We start from the raw sequence: 23698 nt of genomic DNA on the forward strand, positions 1-23698 counted from the left end.
ACGGCTGTGACGCTGGTGTTGCCAAAGCAGTACATTAAGATGCAGTACAATAAAGTAACGTGGTAATTAATATCCTTCACTATGGGAGATTCTTTCACCTTGGTTTACAGTACCTTGATCTTATGATGCATTGATATACTGGTGAGTCTTCAATTACAGTTTTCTTAAACTATTTTTTTTACACCTTTCTATAATCCTACGCACAGTGCTTGGGAACTAGTACTACAAACCTGATCTTGTCGGCTGTATATAGCGGGGTTGGGGACCGCTGGTCTAAATGCACTTCATGGATTGAGCAAACACTAATGTGTAGGCATATTCTACAAAGTAATAATGCTGACATAATTCGATCAATGTGTAGCCACATTTTTTCTCTTTGTAGGCTCCTAAAATGTTGTTTTTTTGGGTGCAGAGCTCCTTTAGCAACTATATTACTGCTGTGTGAAGCGTACAACCAATTCTCTTGAGGGGTGTAGGAGTGAACTTGACAATAAATGAATCGGGTTACTGTAAATAACTTATAGAGGACTGGTTAGGGTCACATTGTCTATATATCAGTTCCCATATGTATATTTGTAGGATGATGTGATTTGAATATAGGCCCAGTGTTACTTGGTGGTTTGTGTTCAGTTATGAATGTGCTACTTTCCCTGTACTGTAGGCGGCGCCAGTGGATAAGTGTGAGAGACCCCGGAAAACGGAAGAAGTGAACTTGACACTGACTGGTTCGTTAGTTACTGGCAAAACAATAACCATTACTAAAGTTGTGCTCGGAACAATGTACAGGTGAGTAGCTAATGTTCTTGTTCCACAAACCTGCTAAATATTGTGATAACCGTAAGTGTTGCTTCTCGTAGCCCCGGAAAGTTCTTTGTACTAGACTACTAACATTAGCTAGCTATGTAAGGTTAATTTAGCGTAGCCAATTAGCAAGCTAGCATGAACGCTGGCAGCAGTAGCTTGCTTCTTGCAAGGCTGATGAAATGTAGCTATGTTATTCGTATCAATTAATCTATTTGCATATGTGTTAAATGTATGTATTTTGCATATAGTTAACGAGCCACCAGTACAATACTCGACGTTTCGCTATCGAGCTAAAGTGTCCACATCATGGCCACGCGCTGTCAAACAATTGCTTTAGGACTACATTTTGCGTTAGCGCATAACTGAGTCTAGCTTTATAAGCTATTTTGTTAATGGGATTAGCCAGTCTGTGGCTGCTCTAATAACTAATTCACAGGCCAGCGATTTAGACGGACATGTAAGTGAGCAGTTAGCCAGCAGTCAATGCAAGGCAGACAGACAGGGTGGGCGTAACGTCTTTACAGATGGGCTACTCAAGAAGTATCTGCAAAACATGTGTAGTATATTACAAGGTTGCAGAGGTCACACAATGCTAATCTTTAGAAGAAGCTAGCTTGATACTATATTTATAGAGCAGAGATATAGTGCAGGGCTTGTAGCCAGATCAGTGATCTACAGGCAGGAGGTGTCCGTTTCTAAACATCTCTTAAAAGTCAACTGGCTGAAGACCATATTGTCCCCTTGAGGATTTGCCCAGTACAAGCTTTATCAGGCTTATACTGTACTGTAGGTAATGCATTTGTTTGTGTTGCCCTTCAGGTTATCAACAGATGGTAGAAGGTGGGTGTTGTCCAGTCGGTGACTCTGACCATCCATCTCCATTATGGTGCTGTGCAGCAGCATGCTGGCTGTGGCATTCCTCTTGTCTCAGGCTGGGGGGTTCCTGCACTCTTTGGAAGAGGATGCCCTTCCTAAGGAGTGGGTGCTGCTCCACATGGTGCAGGGCCACATCGGGGCAGGCAACTACAGCTACCTTCGGCTCAACCACGATGGCAAGATCATCCTGCACATGCGCAGCCTCAAGGGTGATGCAGACCTGTACGTCTCGGACAAAACTCTGCGGCCCAGCTTTGACACCTACAAGCTGCAGTCGGTCACCTGCGGCCAGGATGTGGTCGTAGTGCCTGGAGACTTTGGGAGGCCCGTGGGGATTGGCATTTATGGCCACCCGTCGCACCAGGAGAGCGAGTTTGAGATGAGGGTGTTTTACGATCAGACTTCCCTCCAGGACCCGTTTGATAAAAGGTCGTACCCTTCGGAGGAGGACCGGGGGAAGCAGAAATACTCTCCAGCTCCAGAGGATGACTTCCAGGAAGAGGAGTCCATCTTCTGGACTATTTTAATTGGGATTCTGAAGATTATACTTGAAATTTTGTTCTAATAAATGTGTGCTGCTGCTCTCTGCCATGTGCATTTTTAGAATGAGGACACTTGTGGTGTAGTCGAGCTGAGCGCATGATGTTAATCTATCTGAGCCCGGTTTCCCAAAAACATTTTAAGGCTAAGTTCATCTTAGACCATAGGATGCTTTTGGGGAAACCTGACATTGGTGATCTGAACATTGGACTGAAATTAACCTGAGGGGAAGAAGCGGAAACGCAAAGGGAATATTATTTTTTATTTTCGTAATTCAATTGAGTGATTATCTTTTGATTAATGACAAAGGCAATGCCTCAATATGTTGCTTGTCAATCAACCTCTTGGCTGAGGCTTACCTCTTTGGAAAAAATGATTGAATCAAACCACTAGTATTTGCATATCTATATCAATTATGCCATCTGATTAAATGACTGGGTTATGGTGAATGACCACTGCTCTCCAAGCAAATACCATGGCCTAACAAACAATGGAAGTTTCTGATTGGTAGTGCCTCACTGGATGGACTGATAGCACTTCTTCATGGAAGTCGTGCAATGAGCCTGTTCACTTGAAGTCATGTAGAATTTAGCCAACCTGGGCCTGGTTTCCTGATAGCAAAGACACTTAGGCTTACAAGTGTTTAAACAATGTATCTTTCCTACAACGGCCTAAGATGTAACATTTCAGTGATAATGCCAGTGAAGCTGGTGTTTGGAGGATATATTGGCACGGATGTCTCGGGCTGGCAAACAGTGCCAATATATCCTCCAAACACTGGCTTTGAGGACATTATCACTTTTATACAATGGGTTACCAACAAACAAATAATGATTGACATTTTCATAAACATTTTGAATTTATTCATACCATTTCATCCTTCCACAAGATTAATTCTATTGGTTATTAATTCTATCGGTTGCCGGAGACACGACCTAGTCGTTCACTCTTTTTGTTCTGTATCTATGGACGCAACCCAGTTCTTTCTAAAAAGTTACCATACTGATTTCTTTCAGTTACCACACTGACTGGCAACATTCTTATCCCTCGCTTGCTAGCCAACTACGGCTAACTTAGTCACGTCAAACATTGCAGCCAGAATAACAGCAAAGTAGCTGCATTTGCGTTTGTTTAAGCTGTTTTCCAGAGACATTTCTCGTCAGGACACTGTTCAGACGAATTAGCCAACAACACAGCTAACACAATCCCTTCAAACTGTAGCTCGAAAGACTGCAAACTAGCTGCGTTTTGTTTTACCTGTTTTCTATTGACATTTCTTTGTGTATATCCATAAAAATTATGCCATTTGATTCATGATTTCGACTGGCTGAGAAAAGCTGTCTGCCTTTCTCGTCCCAACTCCCCGAAACGTTCATTATTATAGGACAGCTAGAGATCGAATTTCAATTTTGAAACAATGTTGGAAATGTCGGAGACGGCAAGATTTAGACAAATCTCCGCTGTTGAAAATCAAATGCTTGTCAAAAATAAATGGGAGATGGGCATTTCAACGCCATAGCTTTAGCCGGTGGTCATTTTTGGAATAGACACTGGCTGGAATGCGGTTTTAACCAATCAGCATCCACGATTAGACCCACCCGTTGTATAATTCCCAAAACACTAGGCAGAGAGAACATTCGCCAAGTGCGTCGTTGAGGCCTGTGTGGATACTGACAGGATCGGAATAATGCCAATGCTGCTCTCTGATCAGCTTTCCGTTAAAATCTTACTTTAACATTCTAATTATTCCACGATACTGACGATGGATCAGCTCATAGAAAGATCACATGGCTAAAATATTAGGCAAATCAAGATTTGGCACATCATGAAATGACAAATTACAGACGGTATCATACAAGAAGCAAAATATAACTCAATTTCTTGAACATTAAATGTCTTTCAATATGATTGAAATAGGCCTATAGCTTACTTACTGTAGGCTATATTTTAATGCAGTCATCTCTGTTTTAATTTGAAGTGTGTTTTTATATGTCGCTCAAGTCCAACGATGGTTTTGGGAAACAGCTCAAACGGTGCGCCTACAAAGGTTCTAACGATGAACTTTGCCTTCAGATGCTTTTGTGAAACCGGGCCCTGTTCAATAGGTTCCAAATGGGAACAAATTACTTGGAGGCGGCAGGCACTACCTGAAACTCGCGTTTCCATTTGAAAACGTTTGCTCCCATGTGTGCCTAATGAACAAGACCCAGGTCTAAATTGGTGTCCTGGGTCTGAATTATGCAACAACTAAATATCAGTACACCAGTGAGCAGAGATGTTCAACAGTGCCTTTTGATCTGTCATGTCTTGGGTGAATGGCAATGCAACATCTCATGCAAATGGAGTCATTTTATAAGATTTTCAAAATAAAGATGTGATTATCGTTGCAAAATACCTAGTGTCTGATTGTCTATGTCTGGGATATCCACAATATTTTTGTAAAATGAATTCAGATTCACTAAGTGCAATGATTTCATCACAGTTTGTTTACTTGACTGTACAAGTATACGACTCATTGAAATGCATATGTGTTCATGCATGCATTCATGTAAAATATAAAAATATTGCTCTTACAAGCAATATTTTACATGCATGCCATGAATGCATGCATGAACACATCTAACATGAGGCAAAAGCAAGAAGAGGACCCTGCTCCACACACTCGATGGTGCTCTCACAAGAGTTTCCAAACTAATTATAGCTCGTTTCTCGCGAGTATCCTACAGGTTTCATTCCATTTGAGGTCGCTGTTTTCCCAGTTGATAAACTCGTCGGCGGTGATCCTGTTACCTGCCTGCCTCCATTTTGTGTTGGACGGCCCAGTTCCGGGTTTCCGAGAAGCGACAGAAACAGTTGTTAAGCGAGAGTCTCGCTTTACTTGCTGGTCAAGGGGAGAGCAGAATAAAAAAGTATATGAAAATAGGATATAAACTGGAGTTACGCGTACCTCGAATTAGCTTTTGCGCCGAAATATAACTTGTTTACAGCCATAGTTAAGACGCCAGCAAAATTTCACTTGACAGCTGTCGCGAGTAAACAGTAATTTAGCTAGCAAGCTATCTTTGGGTATTGGATTTAGTTGATTTCGCTAGCAAGCTAATTTAGCTGCTAGTGTCCCCCAGTTTTTATTAGATTTTCTTCGCAAGTAACCAAGAGAGCCACCTACTGCCTGGGATTGTGTTAACTAGCAAACTTGCCACAACTGCAGTTTCCATTCATGTTGTTATTGAAGACGAGACTCACAATCCTTCGAGACAGGGTAAGTCACTGCCAATCCACCCAGCTAGTTAGATCAACATGTTATCCAGATAATAACTAGTTGACTCACTTGATATACATTTTTACCTAGATTGCTACATTAATTCAAACAATGTCAAGTTAGGTAGTTCAACTTTTAGGCCAAGGGGAAGGAATTGCATTTTAATTTATTTTAATTTATAACTTACATGTTTTTGGGCTCGCTCACCTGGCACCTATTGTAGCTTGACAGAGAGCGTGCGTAGACATTGGCTAGCGACCCGAGACCATTTCTGATTTGGAATGTTACCTTATCAAATTTGTGTTTACATTTTCTGCATATCAGAAAGTGAAATTCAAGTGACACTTCTGACTCAGGCCTGCTCGTTTTAGGTTTGCTACTTTGTGTTTAATATGACGTTAGGCCTAAAATAGTTACTGACATCGGCACTTTTTTTTTTACTCCTAGTTTATTTCCCCGTCCACAAAACCATCAAACTAACTCAATTGGTCACATATTATGTTAGAGAAGGAGCTGAACACCTCCCCTACCCTGCAAGAATGTCATAATCTTTTTTCTGAGGTTTTAACATTGTAGTCCATTGGCAATTCTCCAAGTAGGCGCATGTACAGGTGGTAACTACCAAAATAATGAAAACACTACAGTAAATCAGGAATGCAAAGTATATTGAAAGCAAGTGCTTCCAAACAGGTGTGGTTCCTGAGTTAGTTAAGCAATTAACGTCCCATCATGCTTAGGGATCTACAAAAATGCTGGGCAGGCCATTATTTTGTCGACCATGGCTATGGATGGTCGACAAAGGATGACCATGCCCCGTGTGGAAGCAGGAGTGGTCACTGAATGGTGTGATGAGCATGAAAATGATGTTAACCATATGCCATGCCTGCCTCAGTCACCAGATCTCAACACGATTGAACATTTATGGGAGATTCTAGAGACATTTTGATTGACATAAATGGTTGGCAGTGCAAACAAACAATAACATCAAATCTTCTCAATGGATGAAATGTGAAGTGGCGGGCTGTGCTGTCCACTCTCGGTTTCTCTCACTCCAGGTAGCAACTTACAATGGCTGCTGCATTTCTGTTCCTTATCGCCTCACTGGCAAGCTCACCCGATGACATTCCATTTGTTTTCCTCTTCTGTGAAAACCTGTTCAAACACTCTTAACAGGTAGCTTGTGGAATGGAGTTTAGGGTGAGTGAAGGAGGGTGGGGTTTGCTGCCTAGCTGAACGTGCTGTATGTCTGTATCCACAATGAGCTCAGCCCAGCCAACCAACTGGTTTTGGGAGCTCTACTGAGCTGAATCATTCTAGAGTGAGAATATGCATGTAGAATTAGAGAATAGTTGTTTTTAGTGTGGTCCATGCCACCATTGTAGTCAACAGCTACAAATAGAGGTGAATTTGTAATGGTCTTTGAACAGATGTTCCAATGATATCTCACCTGAATTCAATACAGTCCACCAATGTCAAACATGACACTACAAGGATGTACAATTTTACTCTGACCCCAGTTTAGTTCAGGAGTGTATATTTTTGACCTTGTTGCGTGTATTTGACTGAGCCCGAGTCTCTCCTCTGTCTTGTTTCGCAGGAGTTTGAGAGTGTACCCAGAGCTGAGACGGTGAACAAACCTCCTCCCCAAGGTGCCCACAGAGGGACAGGATGCCCGTTCCTCCTCCTCCCCCTCCTCCTCCAGGTCCCCCTCCTCCCCCCACCTTCAACCAGGTCAGTCCAGCTCCTAAACTGATGTTCAAAACATGACAAAACTCACAAGTCCTCTGAAGGGTTTCTAGAGATTCATAACTGCATGATAAAATAACTGAAGTCACTCATTATTTGCTGTTGTGTTGTTAATAAGGATGATTTGACACCAGCTGGTGTTAGGTACTATGCCAAATATGTTATTATGCCCACTTCCCATAGTATGATTTCTAGGGTTGCTATGCCATGTTTATAAAGGATGCAGTTTTTACATTTTAAACAAATCCAAACACAAACCAAAAAATGTCTGAGCTGACCAAACACACACCCATGCAGGCACCATGTGGATTACTATCAACTTGCACCATAATGCTGCATTGCCATCTATTGTATCTGTTGCTCTAACGGCGGTACCTTATGCAGTTCATGTTATTATCTTTGGCATGGTCAACCTAACTAACATGGTGGTTTGCTCATATCTTTTCCTCAGGCGAACACTACAGCACCTAAGTTGAATCGGGATGAGGCGAAGGGGAGAGGAGCGTTGCTCTCTGATATCTCCAAAGGAGCCAGGCTGAAGAAGGTTGGAGTGGTCCATGACAGAAGTGCACCTGTTATAGAGAGTAAGTAGCATAAGAAACCTATATGAGATAGAAACTAACTTTTGCACTCTCCTCATTTCCTGCTGAGACACACACACACACACACACACACACACACAGACTATACATGTACGTTTATGCATACATACAGTACCAGTAAAAAGTTTGGACAGACCTACTCATTCCAGGGTTTTTTATTTTTACTATTTTCTACATTGTATAATAATAGTGAAGACATCAAAACTATGAAATAACACATATGGAATCATGTAGTGACCAAAAAAGTGTTAAACAAATCAAAATATAAATGTATTTCAAAGTAGCCACTGTTTGCCTTGACAGCTTTGCGCTCTCTTGGCATTCTCTCCACCAGCTGAGGTAGTCACCTGGAATGCATTTCAATTAACAGGTGTGCCTTGGCAAAAGTCGAATTGCTGCACAGAAACCACTACTAAAGGACACCAATAATAAGAAGAGACTTGCTCGGACAAAGAAACACAAGCAATGGACATTAGGCCGGTGGAAATGTTTCCTTTGCTCTGAGTCCAAATGTGAGATTTTTAGTTCCAACCGCCGTGTCTTTGTGAGATAAATAGTAGGTGAATGGATGATCTCCGTATGTGTGGTTCTCACAATGAAGCATGGAGGAGGAGTGCGGGTGCTTTGCTGGTGACACTGATTTATTTAGAATTCAAGGCACACTTAACCAGCATGGCTACCACAGCATTCTTCAGCGATACGCCATCCCATCTGGTTTGCGCTCAGTGGGACTATCATTTGTTTTACAAGAGGACAATGACCCAACACACCTTCAGGCTGTGTAAGGGCTATTTGACCAAGAAGGGGAGTGATGAAGTGCTACATCAGATGACCTGGCCTCCACAATCACTCGAACTCAACCCAATTGAGATGGTTTGGGATGAGTTGAATTGCAGAGTGAAGGAAAGCTGCCATCAAGTGCTCCGCATGTGTGGGAACTCATTCAAGACTGTTAGAAAAGCATTCCTGGTGAAGCTGGTTGAGAGAATGCCTTGAAACCTTTGCACACTCTTGGCAAAGGCTGGCTACTTTGAGGTATCTCAAATATAAAATACTTTATTTTGTATTTTTTTTATGAAACACTTTTTTGGTTACTTCATGATTTCATAGTTTTGATGTCTTCACTATTATTCTACAATGTAGAAAATTCAAAAAATAAAGAAAAACCCTTGAATGAGTAGTTGTCCAAACTTTTTTGACTGGTACTATACATGCACAATTCTTTGCCACAAATGGCTTTCAACAATATCAATGCAAGCATTATCAGCACAACAGTGTAACAAGGACATTCGTACCTCTGCTTTCCCCAGAACCAAAGGAAAGTGGTGGAGGTGGTAGAGGAGGTGGAGGAGGGAGCAGTGGTGGGCCAGGGGGAGGCCTTTTCGCTGGGGGCATGCCAAAACTACGATCAGTTGGAGCTGGAGGTAAGCAGAACTCACTACATATGATTACAATGTAAATGGAGCCCTGTAAACTCAGATTTATTTTTTGCCTGGTTCTGTTTAGTTTTTAAATGTGTTTCTCCAGGCCTCCCGAGTGGCACAGTGGTCTCAGGCACTGCATCGCAGTTACTAACTGTGCCACTAGAGATCCTGGTTTGAGTCCAGGCTCTGTCGCAGCCGGCCGTGACCGGGAGACCTATGGGGCGGCAAACAATTGGCCCAGCGTCGTCTGAGTTAGGGGAGGGTTTGGCCGGCAGGGATGTCCTTGTCCCATCGCCCTCTAGCAACTCCTGTGGCGGGCCGGGCTCAATGCACGCTGACACGGTCGCCAGGTGCATGGTGTTTCCTCCGAGACATCGGTGTGACTGGCTTCCGGGTTAAGCGGGCATTGTGTCAAGAAGCGGTGTGGCTTGGTTGGGTCGTGTTTCGGAGGGCGCTTGGCTCTCGACCTTCGCCTCTCCCCAATACGTACGGGAGCGATGAGACAAGACTGTAACTACCAGTTGGAAATAGGGGAGAAAAAGGGGTAAAAATATTTTTATTTTTCCAGGTTTCTGTTTTCCTTTTCAAGCTTTCACGCTCAAAATCACACTTTAAATGTGCACAATGCAGAAATAGCTCTGCCATTTCCTGCTTGCTACAATTCTAATAGTCAAATCAAATTTTATTTGTCACATGCGCGGAATACAACAGGACCTTATCGTGAAATGCTTACATACCAACAATTTAGTTCAATAAATAGTTAAGAAAATATTTACACAATGATTGCCTAATTTCAAGCAAGTATAGTGTAGAGAATCATTGTACCATCTAAACTGCTGTGAAATCTTTTCCATTCCCAAAAAGATGGTGTTTGAAGCTGGTGTAAAAGACTCAAAAACAAAACTTAAGAACAGGAAGCATAGAAAGATCTACCACTTCATAGACTTGCTTTCAATGAGAATGACATATCTATAACTCACATTTCTATGTGAATTTGTTCAGGTCGCCCCCAAAAAGTTATATTGCAGCTTCAATAGAAAAACAACCAAATAAAATTTTCCAAGTCCACAGCGATGCTTATTTAGATTTTTTGGTGTAGTTTAATGCAAGTTCGCACCATCAAGAGACTGTTTGGTTAGCAGCTTTTCTGTTGTGCTTGTAATTTGAGTTTGCAAAACAAATGGCCACTGGATTGATGCAAATAATTATGATATCATTCTGCCAGATAGGCATAGGCTACTTTGTAGTCAACGTTGAATTGAGATCTCTACCAGAAGAAGGTTATCATTAGCATCATCGCTAACGGCTACACAAAGTGTAGACATACGCGCCCACTGCGCGCACACACAACTTACGGCCATTTCTGTGTCATTTCAGAAAGTTGCATGAAAATACAAATCACTGGTGCATTTTTTGTTCAGGTCTTATCATTAACTTGGCTAAATGTATGACTAAGTTCAATACATTTAGTTTATTTCCAACTAAGTTCAATACATTTTTGAATATTGTTGAACTCCATTTTGTCTGGATTTCGTGATTCCGCCCGTGTTCTCTACAACATGGATTTCATTGGGCCCTATATAAATATGCTACTATAAATATACTGCAGAAACAGACTGGCACCCAGGCTACTGGATGTTCTACATTTGCCATGAAGCTTGATGTGTGTAGGTGAAAGTATGTGAATGGGTGTATTTATGCATAGTGTTCTAAAATGTGTGTTTCTATGCTTTCCTTCCAGACGCTTCAGTGGGCAGATCCGCCCTGCGTCCCCCAGGCTCCAGACCTGCAGCCCCCCGGTCCACCCCAGGCCGATCTACCTCCCCCTCCCCAGGAGACAAACCCTCCCCAGGAGACAAACCCTCCCCAAGAGACAAACCCTCCCCCCCGGAGCCCCAGCGCTCCCACCGCCCCTCTCTCCCCGACATCTCCCGCCCCCCAACCAGTGCCAGCTCATCCCACTCCTCCACTGGGGGCATGAAGCACAGTACTTCAGGCTCAGCTCCGCCCCCTCCTTCAGGCATGAAACACAGCACATCAGCCCCACCCGCTCCACCTTCTTCGACAGGGGGCTTGAAGCCCAGCACATCCGCCCCAGCTCCTCCCCCGCCGTTTAACCGAGGTGGTTACCGCAGCAATGCCCCGTCAACCCCTCAACAAAAGGCCCCAGTAGGCCCCAACAACAGCCGGGAGAAGCCCCTCCCCCTGCCGCCGCAAAGAGGCCCGGCTCCGCCCAGCTCTGGTCCCCCTCCTTCATCGAGACCGCCTCCTTCCTCCACGCGGCCACCCACTGGGGGGTCCTCGGCGCCCCCTCCGCCCCCGCCTTACAGGCAACCCTCTGGGGGCACCTCCAACGGCCCCATGGGGCACCCTGTTGGAGATGGGGCTCCGAAACTTCCCCAGAGGCACAACTCACTGCACAAGAAGAACTCCTCAGGCGGCAGCTATGGCGGACGCAATCATGCACCTCCTCCACCCCCCTCGCCATCTGCAGGACCTCCAGGGGTTGGCAGACCACCCCCACCCGCCAGGGAGCCCCCCAGCAAGAGATCAGGTACTAGAACACAGCTCAATGTTTGTATTGGGGAGCCATAAGTCTTATCAAGGGACTGCTGTCACAAAGGGTAATGACCTTTTCCAAACCAATCCTTTCTTCCACACACAAGTTCATCGTCTGAAAGGAAAGGATGGGTAGTAAGCCATAGTCTTAGACATGTCAACATTGTATATGTCCCATTATGGTGTCAGAGCATGGGCAGTGCCATTGAGTCAATTTTCTTCTACTACTTCTATGAGTTGGCAAACAAACTGAAAGTGGGCATACTGCTACCTTTAGTGTGTTGTTGGAACGGGTATGAAGCCAAGGTTGCTGATTTACTGCCACCTGCAGTTATGGAACGTTTGCTCACAAGTATGCAGTGCATTCGGAAAGTATTCAGACCCCTTGACTTTATCCACATTTTGTTACGTTACAGCCTTATTCTAAAATGGATTGAATAGTTTCCCCCCCCCCTCATCAATCTACACACAATATCCCATAATGACAAAGCAAAAACAGGTTTTCAGAAATGTTTGAAAATTCATACAATTAAATATCAAATTTACATAAGTATTCAGACCCTTTACTCGGTACTTTGTTGAAGCACCTTTGACAGCGATTACAAAGTATTCAGACCCCTTAACTTTTTCCACTGTTACATTACAGCCTTGTTCTAAAATTTATTAAATTACAATCTACACACAATCTACACACAAATGTATTAATAATAAAAAACAGAAATACCTTATTTAAATAAGTATTCAGACCCTTTGCTATGAGACTTGAAATTGCGCTCCGGTGCATCCTGTTTCCATTGATCATCATTGAGATGTTTCTACAACTTGATTGGATTCCACATTTGGTAAATTCAATTGATTGGACATGATTTGGAAAGGCACACACACCTGTCTATATAAGGTCTCACAGTTGACAGTGCATGTCAATGCAAAAACCAAGCCATGAGGTCAAAGGAATAGTCCGCAGAGCTCAGAGACAGGATTGTGTCAAGGCACAGATCTGGGGAAGGATACCAAAAAAACATGTGCAGTATTGAAGGTCCCCAAGAACACAGTGGCCTCCATCATTCTTAAATGTAAGAAGTTTGGATCCACCAAGAATCTTCCTAGAGCTGGCAGCCCAGCCAAGCTGAGCAATCGGGGGAGAAAGGCCTTGGTCAGGGAAGTGACCAAGAACACAACGATCACTCTGTCAGAGTGATCTCTGTGGAGATGGGAGAACCTTACAGAAGGACAACCATCTCTGCAGCACTACACCTATCAGGGCTTTATAGTAGAGTGGCCAGACTGAAGCCACTCCTCAGTAAAAGGCACATGACCGCCCACTTGGAGTTTGCCAGAAGGCACCGAAAGACTCTGACCATGAGAAACAAGATTATCTGGTCTGATGATTCTTGGCTTGAGTGCCAAGCATCACGTCTGGAGGAAACCTGGCACCATCCCTACGATGAAGCATGGTGGTGGCAGCATCATGCTGTGGGGATGTTTTCTGTGGCAGGGACTGGGAGACTAGTCAGGATCGAGGGAAAGATGAACGGAGCAAAGTACAGAGAGATCCTTGATGAAAACCTGCTCCAGAGCGCTCAGTACCTCAGACTGGGGTGAAGGTTCACCTTCCAACAGGACAACATTACTAAGCACACAGCCAAGACAATGCAGGAGTGGCTTCGGAGCAAGTCTTTGAATGACCTTGAGTGGCCCAGCCAGAGGCCGGACTTGAACCCAATCGAACATCTCTGGAGACCTGAAAATAGCTTGAGAGGATCTGCAGAGAAGAATGGGAGAAACTCCCCAAATACAGGTGCATCATTCCCAAAAACTCTCGAGACTGTAATTCGCTGTCAAAGGTGTTTCAACAAAGTACTGAGTAAAGGGACTAAATACATATGTTAATGTGATATTTTTTACAAATTTGCAAAAATGTCTAAACCTGTTTTTGCTTTGTTGTTAGGGGGTATTGTGTGTAGATTGAGGGGTGGGGGGACAATTTTTAATACATTTTAGATTAAGGCTGTAACGTAACAAATGTGGAGAAAATCAAGGGGTCTGAATACTTTTCGAATGCGCTATACCACTTCTGTTTACTGTAGAGTACAGTACATACATTTTTCAGAAAGCTACAGGTTGGAAGGGATATGTTTGCTCCTTAATTGCTGCTATGTGATTATTTTAATCAGGCATCATCATGGTCTTACTATTGCGTGTGTTTGTTTGCTACCGATGCAGCCCCTTCTGCACCCAATCCTGGGTCACGAAACGGGGGTGGTGGGCAAGCCCCTCTTCCCCCGCCCCCCTACCGGATCCACAGTGCTGTCGCTCCCAACACCACCTCCTCGGAGCCACCCCACCACACCCGGGGGCCCAGGCCCCCTCCACCCCCTTCATCTTCCTCCCGGACCGGACCCCCGCCGCCTCCCCCGCCCATGCGCAACGGACACTCCTCTTCCTCCAAGTCCAATATAGGTGAGTCAGGACAGGCTCATTTCCTCCCGTCTCCCAGTCCTGGTCGTCATTGTCCCCTGTACATTCTGGTTTTCATGCAAGTCCAGTTTTTGAGCAACTGTCACTTTGTTTGATTAATATGATGTGATTGCTGGCTTTTCATCGCTTTAGAATCTATCTTGTGTTGAGTATTGGCCTCAACAGCCCTGAACACGGTCTACTTTGGAACACTATGGCCATTTGTTAGTTCTCAAACCAACAGACATGTTGGAGACACTAGTAGCCTAGTTGTTGTTGGTAGTAGATTGTCAGGTATTATAGCCCCATATTCAAATGCCAGCTCAGTAATGCAAATGTTCCTCTTGTATTGTGACCAACCCAGAGCATTCATAGAGTTCATAGATTGCACAGTCAAATTAAAGTTTCCAGGAGAACTGACCATTGTGCATGGCATTTATAAATGGAAATGGAAATTACTAGAGCAAGCTCGAGAAGTCAAAAATACATGACTTCTAATGAGTTTATATGCTGGACCAATGTTACTGTACTTTATTCATTCTATTACTGTACTACGGTCTTGGCCTTCATTTTTTTGCTAGTTTAGTGTTATCTTGATTTACAATGTTGTGTTGACCCTTTACCTTTCTGAACCCTCAGAGGATTTTGAGTCCAAGTTTGACTTCCACCCAGTGGAGGACTTCCCACCCCCTGAGGAATATAGGAATTTCACCAAGATCTACCCCAGCAAAAGCAATAAACCTGGACCAGGTACAGGCTTAGGCTTAATTCATTCTCCACACCACTGTTTTTGGAGTTAAGAACTGACCTGATGTACCCTTTTGTTTCCTCTACGCCCTGTAGGCATGTTCCGGGGAGTACCTCCAGCGCCACCAGTGGCAAGGTGAACTATGGAATTCAGGACCAAAGGACTTTAATAAGTCACTCGGTCTAATCAGAGGACGTTCAGGGGAGTGGCACGACACTTGAAACACACACAGGCCTAAACATAGACACTTTATATGACTAGCCGGAAACAAGTCAACCCCCAAACACTATAGAAAGTTCACTAGTCTTGTTCGATGCTACTTTTTTTACAAAACCCTACTCTACCAGTCGCTCTCTTTTCCACAAACACTTCAGACACTTCTGTTTCAGCATGACAAAACCACTGAGGTGCTGAAGAACTGACCTGTTTGACTGTGCTGTGGTCACAAGCCAATCTTTCTGCAAGATGGGGGGGGCGTTGCATTGATTATACTTTATAGCAGCAGGACCAACTAAGAATTCTGCATTCCATCTTTTGAAATGTGTGCATAATCCACGATGATGATGATGATGATGATTTCCTGCAATATATGAATTGTTTTTGTAAATGTTCTATCGTTAACCGCAGTAACTGTGTCGTCTGTAGGACAATATAGGGGGGACACCAACATCTGCAAAAATGCGTTGGGTGTCAATTGGTATCTATAGTATGTGGTGTTTTCTATAGGTTTTTTTAAAATGCCGCGCTTCCAGTGCCCTGAGGAGAAGGTGTGGACTAGAATTCTCTCCTACCTTGATGTGCCAATAGTTGGGTGGAGTAGAATCAGGGGCCTCTCACACTTAGGAAAGCTGTTGTTTTCGTCACACAGAAATGGCTTCGTTTTTTTTGGTATGAAACAGGGACAGGAGAAATTACTTGAATGCTTGTCATGTTATGAGAGGGCGAGTCTTGCTGACAGTGCGTGACACAGTGTAAAGACTGTGAGGGGCATTCCCAATTAGATCTTTTTTTGTTCTTCCTCATGGCATTGCTCTGTGGCAGCTTAACCGTGGCCCCTGTGAATACCATGTTTTTACACTAGAGGAGAACAGAAAGTGCTGCTCTGATCGGTTGCAGTCTAGATTTATCTGAAACAAAAAAAATAAATGCATCTTCGTTTTGTCAACACTACGACATGTTTCAGGGATCCATAATGCCGGTCCTCTTTAATGATCGTTAGCTGCCAAAGCTCCTTTACTTTATTGATCAAGGAAGGCGTTTGAGAGTACTGTATGAAATTCTACTTTCACTTTATTCAATGCTGTTCCTGTTTCTTGCCACAAGGGGGGCGATCATGGCTAAATTATTACCCTCATTCCTTTCTTTGGACCAAGGGTAGCTTTGCAGGGCTGTCAGTCATTCAACCCTGTCTTTCTGAAGTTCCTTCAAAGAACAAAAAAAAATGTAATCAATTTTTTTGAAATTAGAATATTTGATTTTACTGCTGGTGGCCCTTTGGAATGGACTGTATCCTGGCCAGAAGGAAACCATAATGCTTGAGTTTTTAATGCATTCCTATGCAAGGAACGATTTTGTTTGTATTCTCACTTCTCATTGGTAGCAACTAACCAAAAAGGAAATGCCTAAGTGCCAGAAGAAGGTTGTAGGGTGAAGATGCTCCTAGGTGCTGATTAGGGGTCAGTTTTGTATTTTCCCTACTCATGTTTTAAGGTTAGGATTGGGGAAGGGAATCTTATCCTAGATCTGTACCTAGGGGAAACTTCACCTGGAGCACCAGGGAACTATTTGGGCAGAGTAGGCCCCCTGAAATGTCATCATGGTGGATTTATATATATTTTTTTTTTGACTTAAGAGCTTCTTAATGCGTGATACCTAAACTGTCATTACATTGTAGCTTTGTGATTTCTGTAATGATTCCACTACCGTGAAAGAGAACTACATGGACCAGCTACATGACAATAGATTCATTTTCTCTTCTCCATTCCTTTTATGTCGTCCTCAGGCTGGTTGTTGCCTTACACATCTATTGTCATACTTATCGGTACCAGTGCATTTGATAAAAAATAAAAGTGAGTCTATTAAAAATGCAATAAATAATGTATATTTACATAAAGTATGAGAAATATGGTAATTGTAGTTATTGATATATTTTAATGTTTGTAAAAAGCTTGTAATATAGGGAGGAAATTGATTAAAAAGTTTAACAACAGTCCAGTTGTGGGCTTTGTCTGACAGCCAGAGAGACGGGTCTCTTTGCAGCACTTCTCTGTATGTCTGACCGTGTGTGTGTGTAACTTGTGTGATTGATGGAAATGTTTAGTCTCACACAGGTGACTCATTGACTGTGATTCTCATGTTCTCACCCTGTTCATTCCTGCCATGGTCATTTCACTTGTTAATCAACCATGTTTTATCATTTGAAATAAATATATGCTTTTGGGGGGAAAAGGGGTACGTGATTGTTTTGGTGTCCATTGTATTTGATTCTTTATCACCATCTCTATCATCCATCTTTTAAGATTCTTGCAGATGTAATTTATTGTGGAAGTTAACAATAATGATTGAAATAGCTTACTCATCATTTAAAAAAATATTTCGATACATATGCCAGAGCACATATGCAGAAGTTTGAGTAATTCTCTCAAACTGCAACCAAATTACTAACGACACCGGAGAATATTGTGTTAAATGTTACACCAGACAATGCTGAATTTCCCGGGAGATTTCCAGTCCGCCAAAATATATATTATTGAAACTCCCGCCACCGTGTACTTGTGTGACGTAGACACTGACGCTACCTAACAATCGAAGATGAACCAATGAGAGCCTGGGAAATAACAAAATGACACAAGAAGGACAAATCAGACCTTAGCTGCGGGAAGTCCAGCTGATTGGGGGAGGAGTTGTGGAGACATTTGGCGCAAGTTTTGTTTCTTAAGTCAGTCAGACCAGAGCGCGCCAGAGACCACACGAAATCCACCTAGACGACTAGCCGAATACTACTTAATCAAGAACTGAAATAAGGTAACACTACTTTCAATACATGTTTAAAACGTGTGAACTTGTAGCATTACGTTGGATTTGACGAGATAATTGTAATTTTTTTTGTCAGAGTTGGGGGGAGGAGATGTATTGCGAGCGAGTTTCCGTAGCATACTGGGGGGGATTATTATCAGTCAAGTTTAACTAGCTAGTCAGATACAAAAAAACAGTTTGTCGAAAACCGCAATAAATATATTTCCTGTTTTCTTTGATTTGTGGTATTTTACGACATTTCAGTGTTTTTTAATCATATTTGTACTGTTGGCGCCACAAATGAGGACACGTATAGTTGTCGCCATTGAGTCTGCAGATACAGTAGTTACTGAGAATTCACACCATTCCGATGGCCCCGGAAAATGGCAAGTTGTTTGTTGCATTGTCAGTATACAATCGAACATTCGGGCTATAACCTTTTGTAATGTTGATTTACAACAGTGCAACAACGGCACAAAGATCGCATACTCTTCTAAATCGTGGGAGTCATGCTTAGCAGTTATAACAGTAACTTGCGTGGAAAATACCGGAACTACTTCGATCAGGGTAGGCCTGATAGCTAGGATGGATGGTATCATTTACTATTAAGCGGTTCTGTACCTCTTCTGTGTTCACTCATTTCAAATCACTCTTGAACATAAGACAATTGTTTTTCTTGCAGTCTTATCTATTCACAATGGCTGTTGTGTTGTCACAATGGCTGACCTTATCTCTTCCCCCCTCAGTCTTTTGAAACCGGTCTGGACGCTAAAGTGCTCACAGGGAAGATGCCCAGCACACGTTCCCAGGCTCAGCCTATCCTCCAGTTCCCCAGACGCAAGTCCTCTGGGGTTCACTCAAAAAGCACCCCCTCCAAGAGCACATCCCAGCTGAAGGAGACCCAGTCCCTCTGCTCCGTGGGGGCTTCTAAACCGCAGTCCCTTCCAGAGAGGGCCCAGCTAACGCCCCTCTCACATGGGCCCGTGGCCCTCAAAGACATAACTTTGTGCCCAAGAATACCCCTCAGCCCTCGCAAACGCACAGGTATGGGATTGCTATTATACACAACTTTGAAAGTGTTTCACTGTCTAAAACTTTAGGCAGTTAGTGATTTTTACATATTCTGTGCAAGGTTTAAGCTGATAAACCACCGTGCTCAAAATCAAGTAATTATTTCAACTCTTGATGCAAACGTAAGGTGCTATCGAAAAGACAGACATGTTGTTTCTAACCTAACCATCTGTCTTCTGTGTGTTTCTCAGGAGATGAAAATGGCTGTAACCTCAGTGCCACCCTGCTGGGCTCTCCTCCCAAACAGCCCTGCCTTAACCTGGCCTCCCCCCGCAAGCTGGGCTTTGATGAGAACTCCCCCCTTCTATCCCCGAGGAGACTACTGACCCCCCTCTCCCCAACCTCCCGCCCCAGGGCCTCCCCCAGCAGACTGCATGAGACCCCCAGTGGGAGCCCATCATGTCCCCGATCAGAGAAGACGCCTGGGGTCCGCCTCTTTGCTGAAAGTAAGACATGTCTCTCACGCTCTCTTCTTTTCCCCTCCCTCATGTTCACTTCCTCATAGCTTTTTCTCAAGTGCAAATGAAGAGCGTTAAACTCCAAAGACAAGTGTGCCTTTATTTGATTTGCTCATTATTCTAAATGTTCACTTCATAGACTTAAGGCAGAGTATTTACCCATCTTCCGGTCCCTCTCCAGAGTCTAAGTTCCACAGTGTGAAGCAGGCCCTCCACACTGCTGTCCCAGAGCGCCTGCTATCCCGGGAGGCCGAGAGGTCCTCCATCCGCTCCTTCCTGGAGGACAAGGCCCTGAAGGCCAGCCCGGCCAGCCTCTACATCTCTGGAGCCCCCGGCACCGGCAAGACGGCTTGCCTCAACTGTGTGTTGCAGGAGATGAAGGTTAGCGCCACTGTTTGCGTTTGCCTCCGCTTTGTTGATGATGGGCTAATTGTTAGCATTAGCTTAGCATTGGAGTTGTTGCCTTGACAGGATTCCAACATTCATTAGCCTAATGTTGGTTCTTGAGTGGAACCCAAAACTCTAAAATGACCTTACAGTTCTACCATAAGGTGCAGAATCACTTAATTCCACCCTTTGTGTACAGCCCTGAACCGTGTGTAAATTGAACCTCATGGATTTCTCTTACATGAATTTAACTATTTCCTCTCTTGATCCAGGATGAGCTGAAGGAGATTCAGACGGTGGTGTTGAACTGTATGGCTCTACGTAGCTCCCACGCCATCTTCCCCTTGCTGGCAGAGAAGCTGGGGGCCTCCGGGGGCCACACCGACACCAAGCTGCAGAAACTGCTGACCAGCACAGGGCCCACTGTGTGAGTATCTATAGCCCTGAACTAAAACTTAAATAACTTTTGCAAAGAGAAAAAAAAGTTGCGTTTCGCTCTGAAGTTTTCTTCATCCATCTACTCTGAATTTACACCCTAAACAACAACATATTTGAGAGAGGATTTACATTTTGCTGACTGATAAGTTTTCTCGCTTAACCTCCTTTCTCCTTCTCTTCCCAGTCTTCTAGTCCTGGATGAAATGGACCAGTTGGACAGCAAGGCCCAAGATGTTCTCTACACCATCTTTGAGTGGCCCTACCTGCCCAAGTCCCGCCTCTGTCTTATCGGTAAGAGCCCCCTAATATACAGTGTTAAACCATATACACCGTCTCTGGTATACACGTTTCATTGGCCGTTACAATTTCTATGTTAATATCTTAAGAATTCATCTGAAGATTTCACCCTAAAACCCTCATACACACGTCTACCCATTTCTATATTTAAATTCCATCCAGTCAACTCTCTCATAGCCACTTCCTCATACGGGCTGTCCTTAGTCCTCCTGTATGCAGGCAGGTGTAATGACGGTGTCGTCCCATTCTAGGTATCGCCAACGCTCTGGACCTGACCGACAGGATCCTCCCCCGGCTGCAGGCCCTGCCTCGCTGTCGCCCCCAGCTGTTACACTTCCCACCCTACAGCCGCCAGGAGCTCGCCGCCATCGTGCAGGACCGACTCACACAGGTGTCCGGAGAAGGGTTACTGGACGTGTCGGCCGTGCAGTTTTGTGCCAGGAAGGTGTCTGCTGTGTCGGGAGACGCACGCAAAGCTCTGGATATCTGCCGGTGAGGGAACGAATTGACTAAATATCTTAAATACACTGTTAATACTAAATAACATGTTGGTTGCAATGCTGACGGCTCAGGACACCGTTGGCTTGGCCATGAAAATAAATGTAAGATCAAATATGAGCAACCCCCCAAAAAATATGCGTTTTACTATGGCTAGTTATAGGTGGTCTTGGAAAGTTGGTATGGGAAGGACGATACCTTGTCAGTTTAACTGAATGCATTCAACTGAAATGTCTTCTGCGTTTAACCTGACCCCTCTGAATCGGAGAGGTGCGGGGGGCTGCCTTAATCGGCGTCTGGGGAACAGTGTGTTAACTGGTTGAAGTTTTGTTTGAGAACAAAGTAGTAGCGTGACGCCGGTTCCTCTGTTACAGGAGAGCTGTAGAGCTTGTGGAATCTGACGACCGAAAGAAGGCCGCAGAAACGACAGCGTCTCGTGTGAGCGTGCCCCAGGTGGCCAGGGTGCTGTCGGAGGTGTACGGGGACCGCATGTCCTCCTCCGAGGGAGAGAGCTTCCCCCTCCAGCAGAAACTACTGGTCTGCTGTCTGCTACTGCTCACCCGCAACGGCAAGAACAAAGAGATCCCACTGGGCAAGGTGAGAGATGGACACTGCATTGGTGCCAACACAATACTACCACCCAAGTTTGTAAATTGAGAGCAAACATTTAGCTTGTTTGTTTGTTGCTTTTAATAATTTTCTAAAACACCTTGATATATACAGTGTACAAACCATTTTAGAACATCTGCTCTTTCCATGACAGACTGAAGGTGTTCCTAATGTTTTAACATAGAAGTCTAGGTAGCTAGTCAGAATGAAAAGTGATGTTTTCTCTTTCACTGACCTGGTTACCACTGAAGGTCATTGGGTTGCTGAAGGTCAGTACCAATTCTTTCTCAAGTCTGACTCTTCTCTACCCCTCAGCTCCACGAGGTGTACAGCCGCCTGTGTGCCAAGAGACAGGTGGGTGGTGTGGGCCAGGGCGAGTGCCTCTCCCTCTGCGGTCTGCTGGAGAGCCGGGGCATCTTTGCCCTGAAAAAAGCCAAGGAGGCTCGCCTCACCAAGGTTTCTCTGAAGATTGAGGAGAGGGACGTGGAGAATGCTCTGAAGGATCGCACCCTGCTGGGCAGCATCCTGACCTCTGGCCTACCATGACCTCTCACCCCAATGATATCAACTGACCGAGATTTATATTTGTTATTTATTTTAATTTTGGGGGGGGATTCCTTTTTGGGGGGGGGGGGGAGAAACAATGGGAAATGCAGCGATTTGTTAAATTTTTATTAACATATGATGAACATGGACTAGAAACATTTCAAATGGTCAGCCAAACTGACTAGCTGCTTTTAACTTGAGTTTAAAATGCTCATTTTTGGGGGGGGGTGAAAACCGTATGTACATTTATGTTGTAATAAATGAATGTACAAACTTTTTAAACAGTTGTTGCTCTTATTTTAATTCGGCAAGAGGCCTACCATTGTTAAACATGGTGCATCAAAAAAGAAAGTCAGAAATAAAAACGATTATTTTGTGAACTGTAGGCATACCCATCAAAATAATGAGGAAATATAGCCGTAGTCCTTTTTCCTTAGTCAAAATAAATTAAAGGCCTGCCTGCTGCTAATGAGCTTTCTGTGAAATATGCAGTCCACAAAAACGGGTGCAATGACAACGCACGTGAGAGTCAAAATATCTCAGCCAGCAAAGCCATTGACAACCAAACAGCCGGAGGAAGCAAACCGGGTAAGTCCTTCGTTAACTAATTTAATACACTGCCCACATTAATTGTAAGTGCGCGTTCAATTGTTTAAGCCGAGGAGTTGCAATTTGGAAACGGTATCAACACACAGATCAAGTCGTCCATATTGTAAGTATTTATGTACAGTTGAAGTCAAGTTTACATACACCTTAGCCAAATACATTTAAACTCAGTTTTTCATCAGTTTTTCATCATTCCTGACATTTTAATCCGAGTAAAAATTCCCTGTTTAAGGTCAGTTAGGATCACCACTTTATTTTAAGAATGAAATGTCAGAATAATAGTATTATTTCAACTTTTTATTACTTTCATCACATTCCCACTGGGTCAGAAGTGTACATACACCCAATTAGTATTTGGTAGCATTGCCTTTAAAATTGTTTAACTTGGGTCAAACGTTTTGGTTAGCCTCCCACAAGCTTCCCACAATAAGTTGGGGGAATTTTGGCCCATTCCTCCTGACAGAGCTGGTGTAACTGAGTCAGGTTCGTAGGCCTCCTTGCTCGCTCACGCATTTTCAGTTCTGCCCACACATTTTCTATAGGATTGAGATCAGGGCTTTGATGGTCACTCCAATACCTTGACTTTGTGGTCCTTAAGCCATTTTGCCACAACTTTGGAAGTATGCTTGCGGTCATTGTCCGTTTGGAAGACCCATTTACGACCAAGCTTTAACTTCCTGACTGATGTCTTGATGTTGCTTCAATTAATCCACAATTTTTCTTCCCTCATGATGCCATCTGTTTTGTGAGGTGCACCA

At 43.8% G+C, this 23698-nt stretch overlaps 3 protein-coding genes across 5 annotated transcripts; all 3 read left to right on the forward strand.

The window, feature by feature from the left end:
- The first annotated feature begins 680 nt into the window (after positions 1 to 680).
- On the forward strand, positions 681 to 4612 carry LOC139424600 (UPF0669 protein C6orf120 homolog). 2 transcript variants are annotated; one of them, XR_011635958.1, is made up of 3 exons: positions 683 to 786; positions 1624 to 2801; positions 2977 to 4612. XR_011635958.1 is itself a non-coding variant. In XM_071176596.1 (2 exons), exon 2 carries the CDS (start codon positions 1688 to 1690, stop codon positions 2243 to 2245), a length of 558 nt encoding a protein of 185 aa, XP_071032697.1. In that variant the 5' UTR covers positions 681 to 786; positions 1624 to 1687; the 3' UTR covers positions 2246 to 4612. The 2 variants fall into 2 exon arrangements, 1 of the variants encoding a protein (XP_071032697.1); XM_071176596.1 differs by having other exon boundaries at positions 681 to 786; positions 1624 to 4612.
- A 387-nt stretch (positions 4613 to 4999) lies between these two features.
- LOC139424602 (WAS/WASL-interacting protein family member 2-like) lies at positions 5000 to 17463 on the forward strand. Of its 2 annotated transcripts, XM_071176598.1 has the most exons (9): positions 5294 to 5479; positions 7077 to 7210; positions 7677 to 7809; positions 9138 to 9251; positions 10993 to 11085; positions 11122 to 11805; positions 14034 to 14270; positions 14907 to 15017; positions 15111 to 17463. In XM_071176598.1, the coding sequence occupies exons 2-9, from the start codon at positions 7148 to 7150 to the stop codon at positions 15152 to 15154; spliced, it is 1479 nt and encodes a 492-aa protein (XP_071032699.1). In that variant the 5' UTR covers positions 5294 to 5479; positions 7077 to 7147; the 3' UTR covers positions 15155 to 17463. The 2 variants fall into 2 exon arrangements, with proteins under 2 accessions (XP_071032698.1, XP_071032699.1); XM_071176597.1 differs by having other exon boundaries at positions 5000 to 5479; positions 10993 to 11805.
- A 495-nt stretch (positions 17464 to 17958) lies between these two features.
- On the forward strand, positions 17959 to 22616 carry LOC139423832 (cell division control protein 6 homolog). The gene is made up of 9 exons (XM_071175471.1): positions 17959 to 18039; positions 18777 to 19074; positions 19293 to 19547; positions 19741 to 19940; positions 20219 to 20373; positions 20569 to 20675; positions 20933 to 21173; positions 21554 to 21776; positions 22104 to 22616. Exons 2-9 carry the CDS (start codon positions 18819 to 18821, stop codon positions 22332 to 22334), a joined length of 1668 nt encoding a protein of 555 aa, XP_071031572.1. The 5' UTR covers positions 17959 to 18039; positions 18777 to 18818; the 3' UTR covers positions 22335 to 22616.
- Positions 22617 to 23698: the final 1082 nt, after the last annotated feature.

Source organism: Oncorhynchus clarkii, chromosome 13 (genome assembly GCF_045791955.1).
Source record: "Oncorhynchus clarkii lewisi isolate Uvic-CL-2024 chromosome 13, UVic_Ocla_1.0, whole genome shotgun sequence".
NCBI classification, from domain to species: domain Eukaryota; kingdom Metazoa; phylum Chordata; class Actinopteri; order Salmoniformes; family Salmonidae; genus Oncorhynchus; species Oncorhynchus clarkii.

Excerpts from the sequence above, each read along its gene's own strand:
- LOC139424600 (XM_071176596.1), top strand. The coding sequence starts at position 1,688 with ATGGTGCTGTGCAGCAGCATGCTGGCTGTGGCATTCCTCTTGTCTCAG.
- LOC139424602 (XM_071176597.1), top strand. The coding sequence starts at position 7,148 with ATGCCCGTTCCTCCTCCTCCCCCTCCTCCTCCAGGTCCCCCTCCTCCC. Across the intron at positions 9,252-10,992 it reads ACGATCAGTTGGAGCTGGAG|ACGCTTCAGTGGGCAGATCC; the intron begins GTAAGCAGAACT and ends CTTTCCTTCCAG. Across the intron at positions 15,018-15,110 it reads AAGCAATAAACCTGGACCAG|GCATGTTCCGGGGAGTACCT; the intron begins GTACAGGCTTAG and ends TACGCCCTGTAG.
- LOC139423832 (XM_071175471.1), top strand. The coding sequence starts at position 18,819 with ATGCCCAGCACACGTTCCCAGGCTCAGCCTATCCTCCAGTTCCCCAGA. Across the intron at positions 19,548-19,740 it reads GGTCCGCCTCTTTGCTGAAA|AGTCTAAGTTCCACAGTGTG; the intron begins GTAAGACATGTC and ends GTCCCTCTCCAG. Across the intron at positions 19,941-20,218 it reads GTGTGTTGCAGGAGATGAAG|GATGAGCTGAAGGAGATTCA; the intron begins GTTAGCGCCACT and ends CTCTTGATCCAG.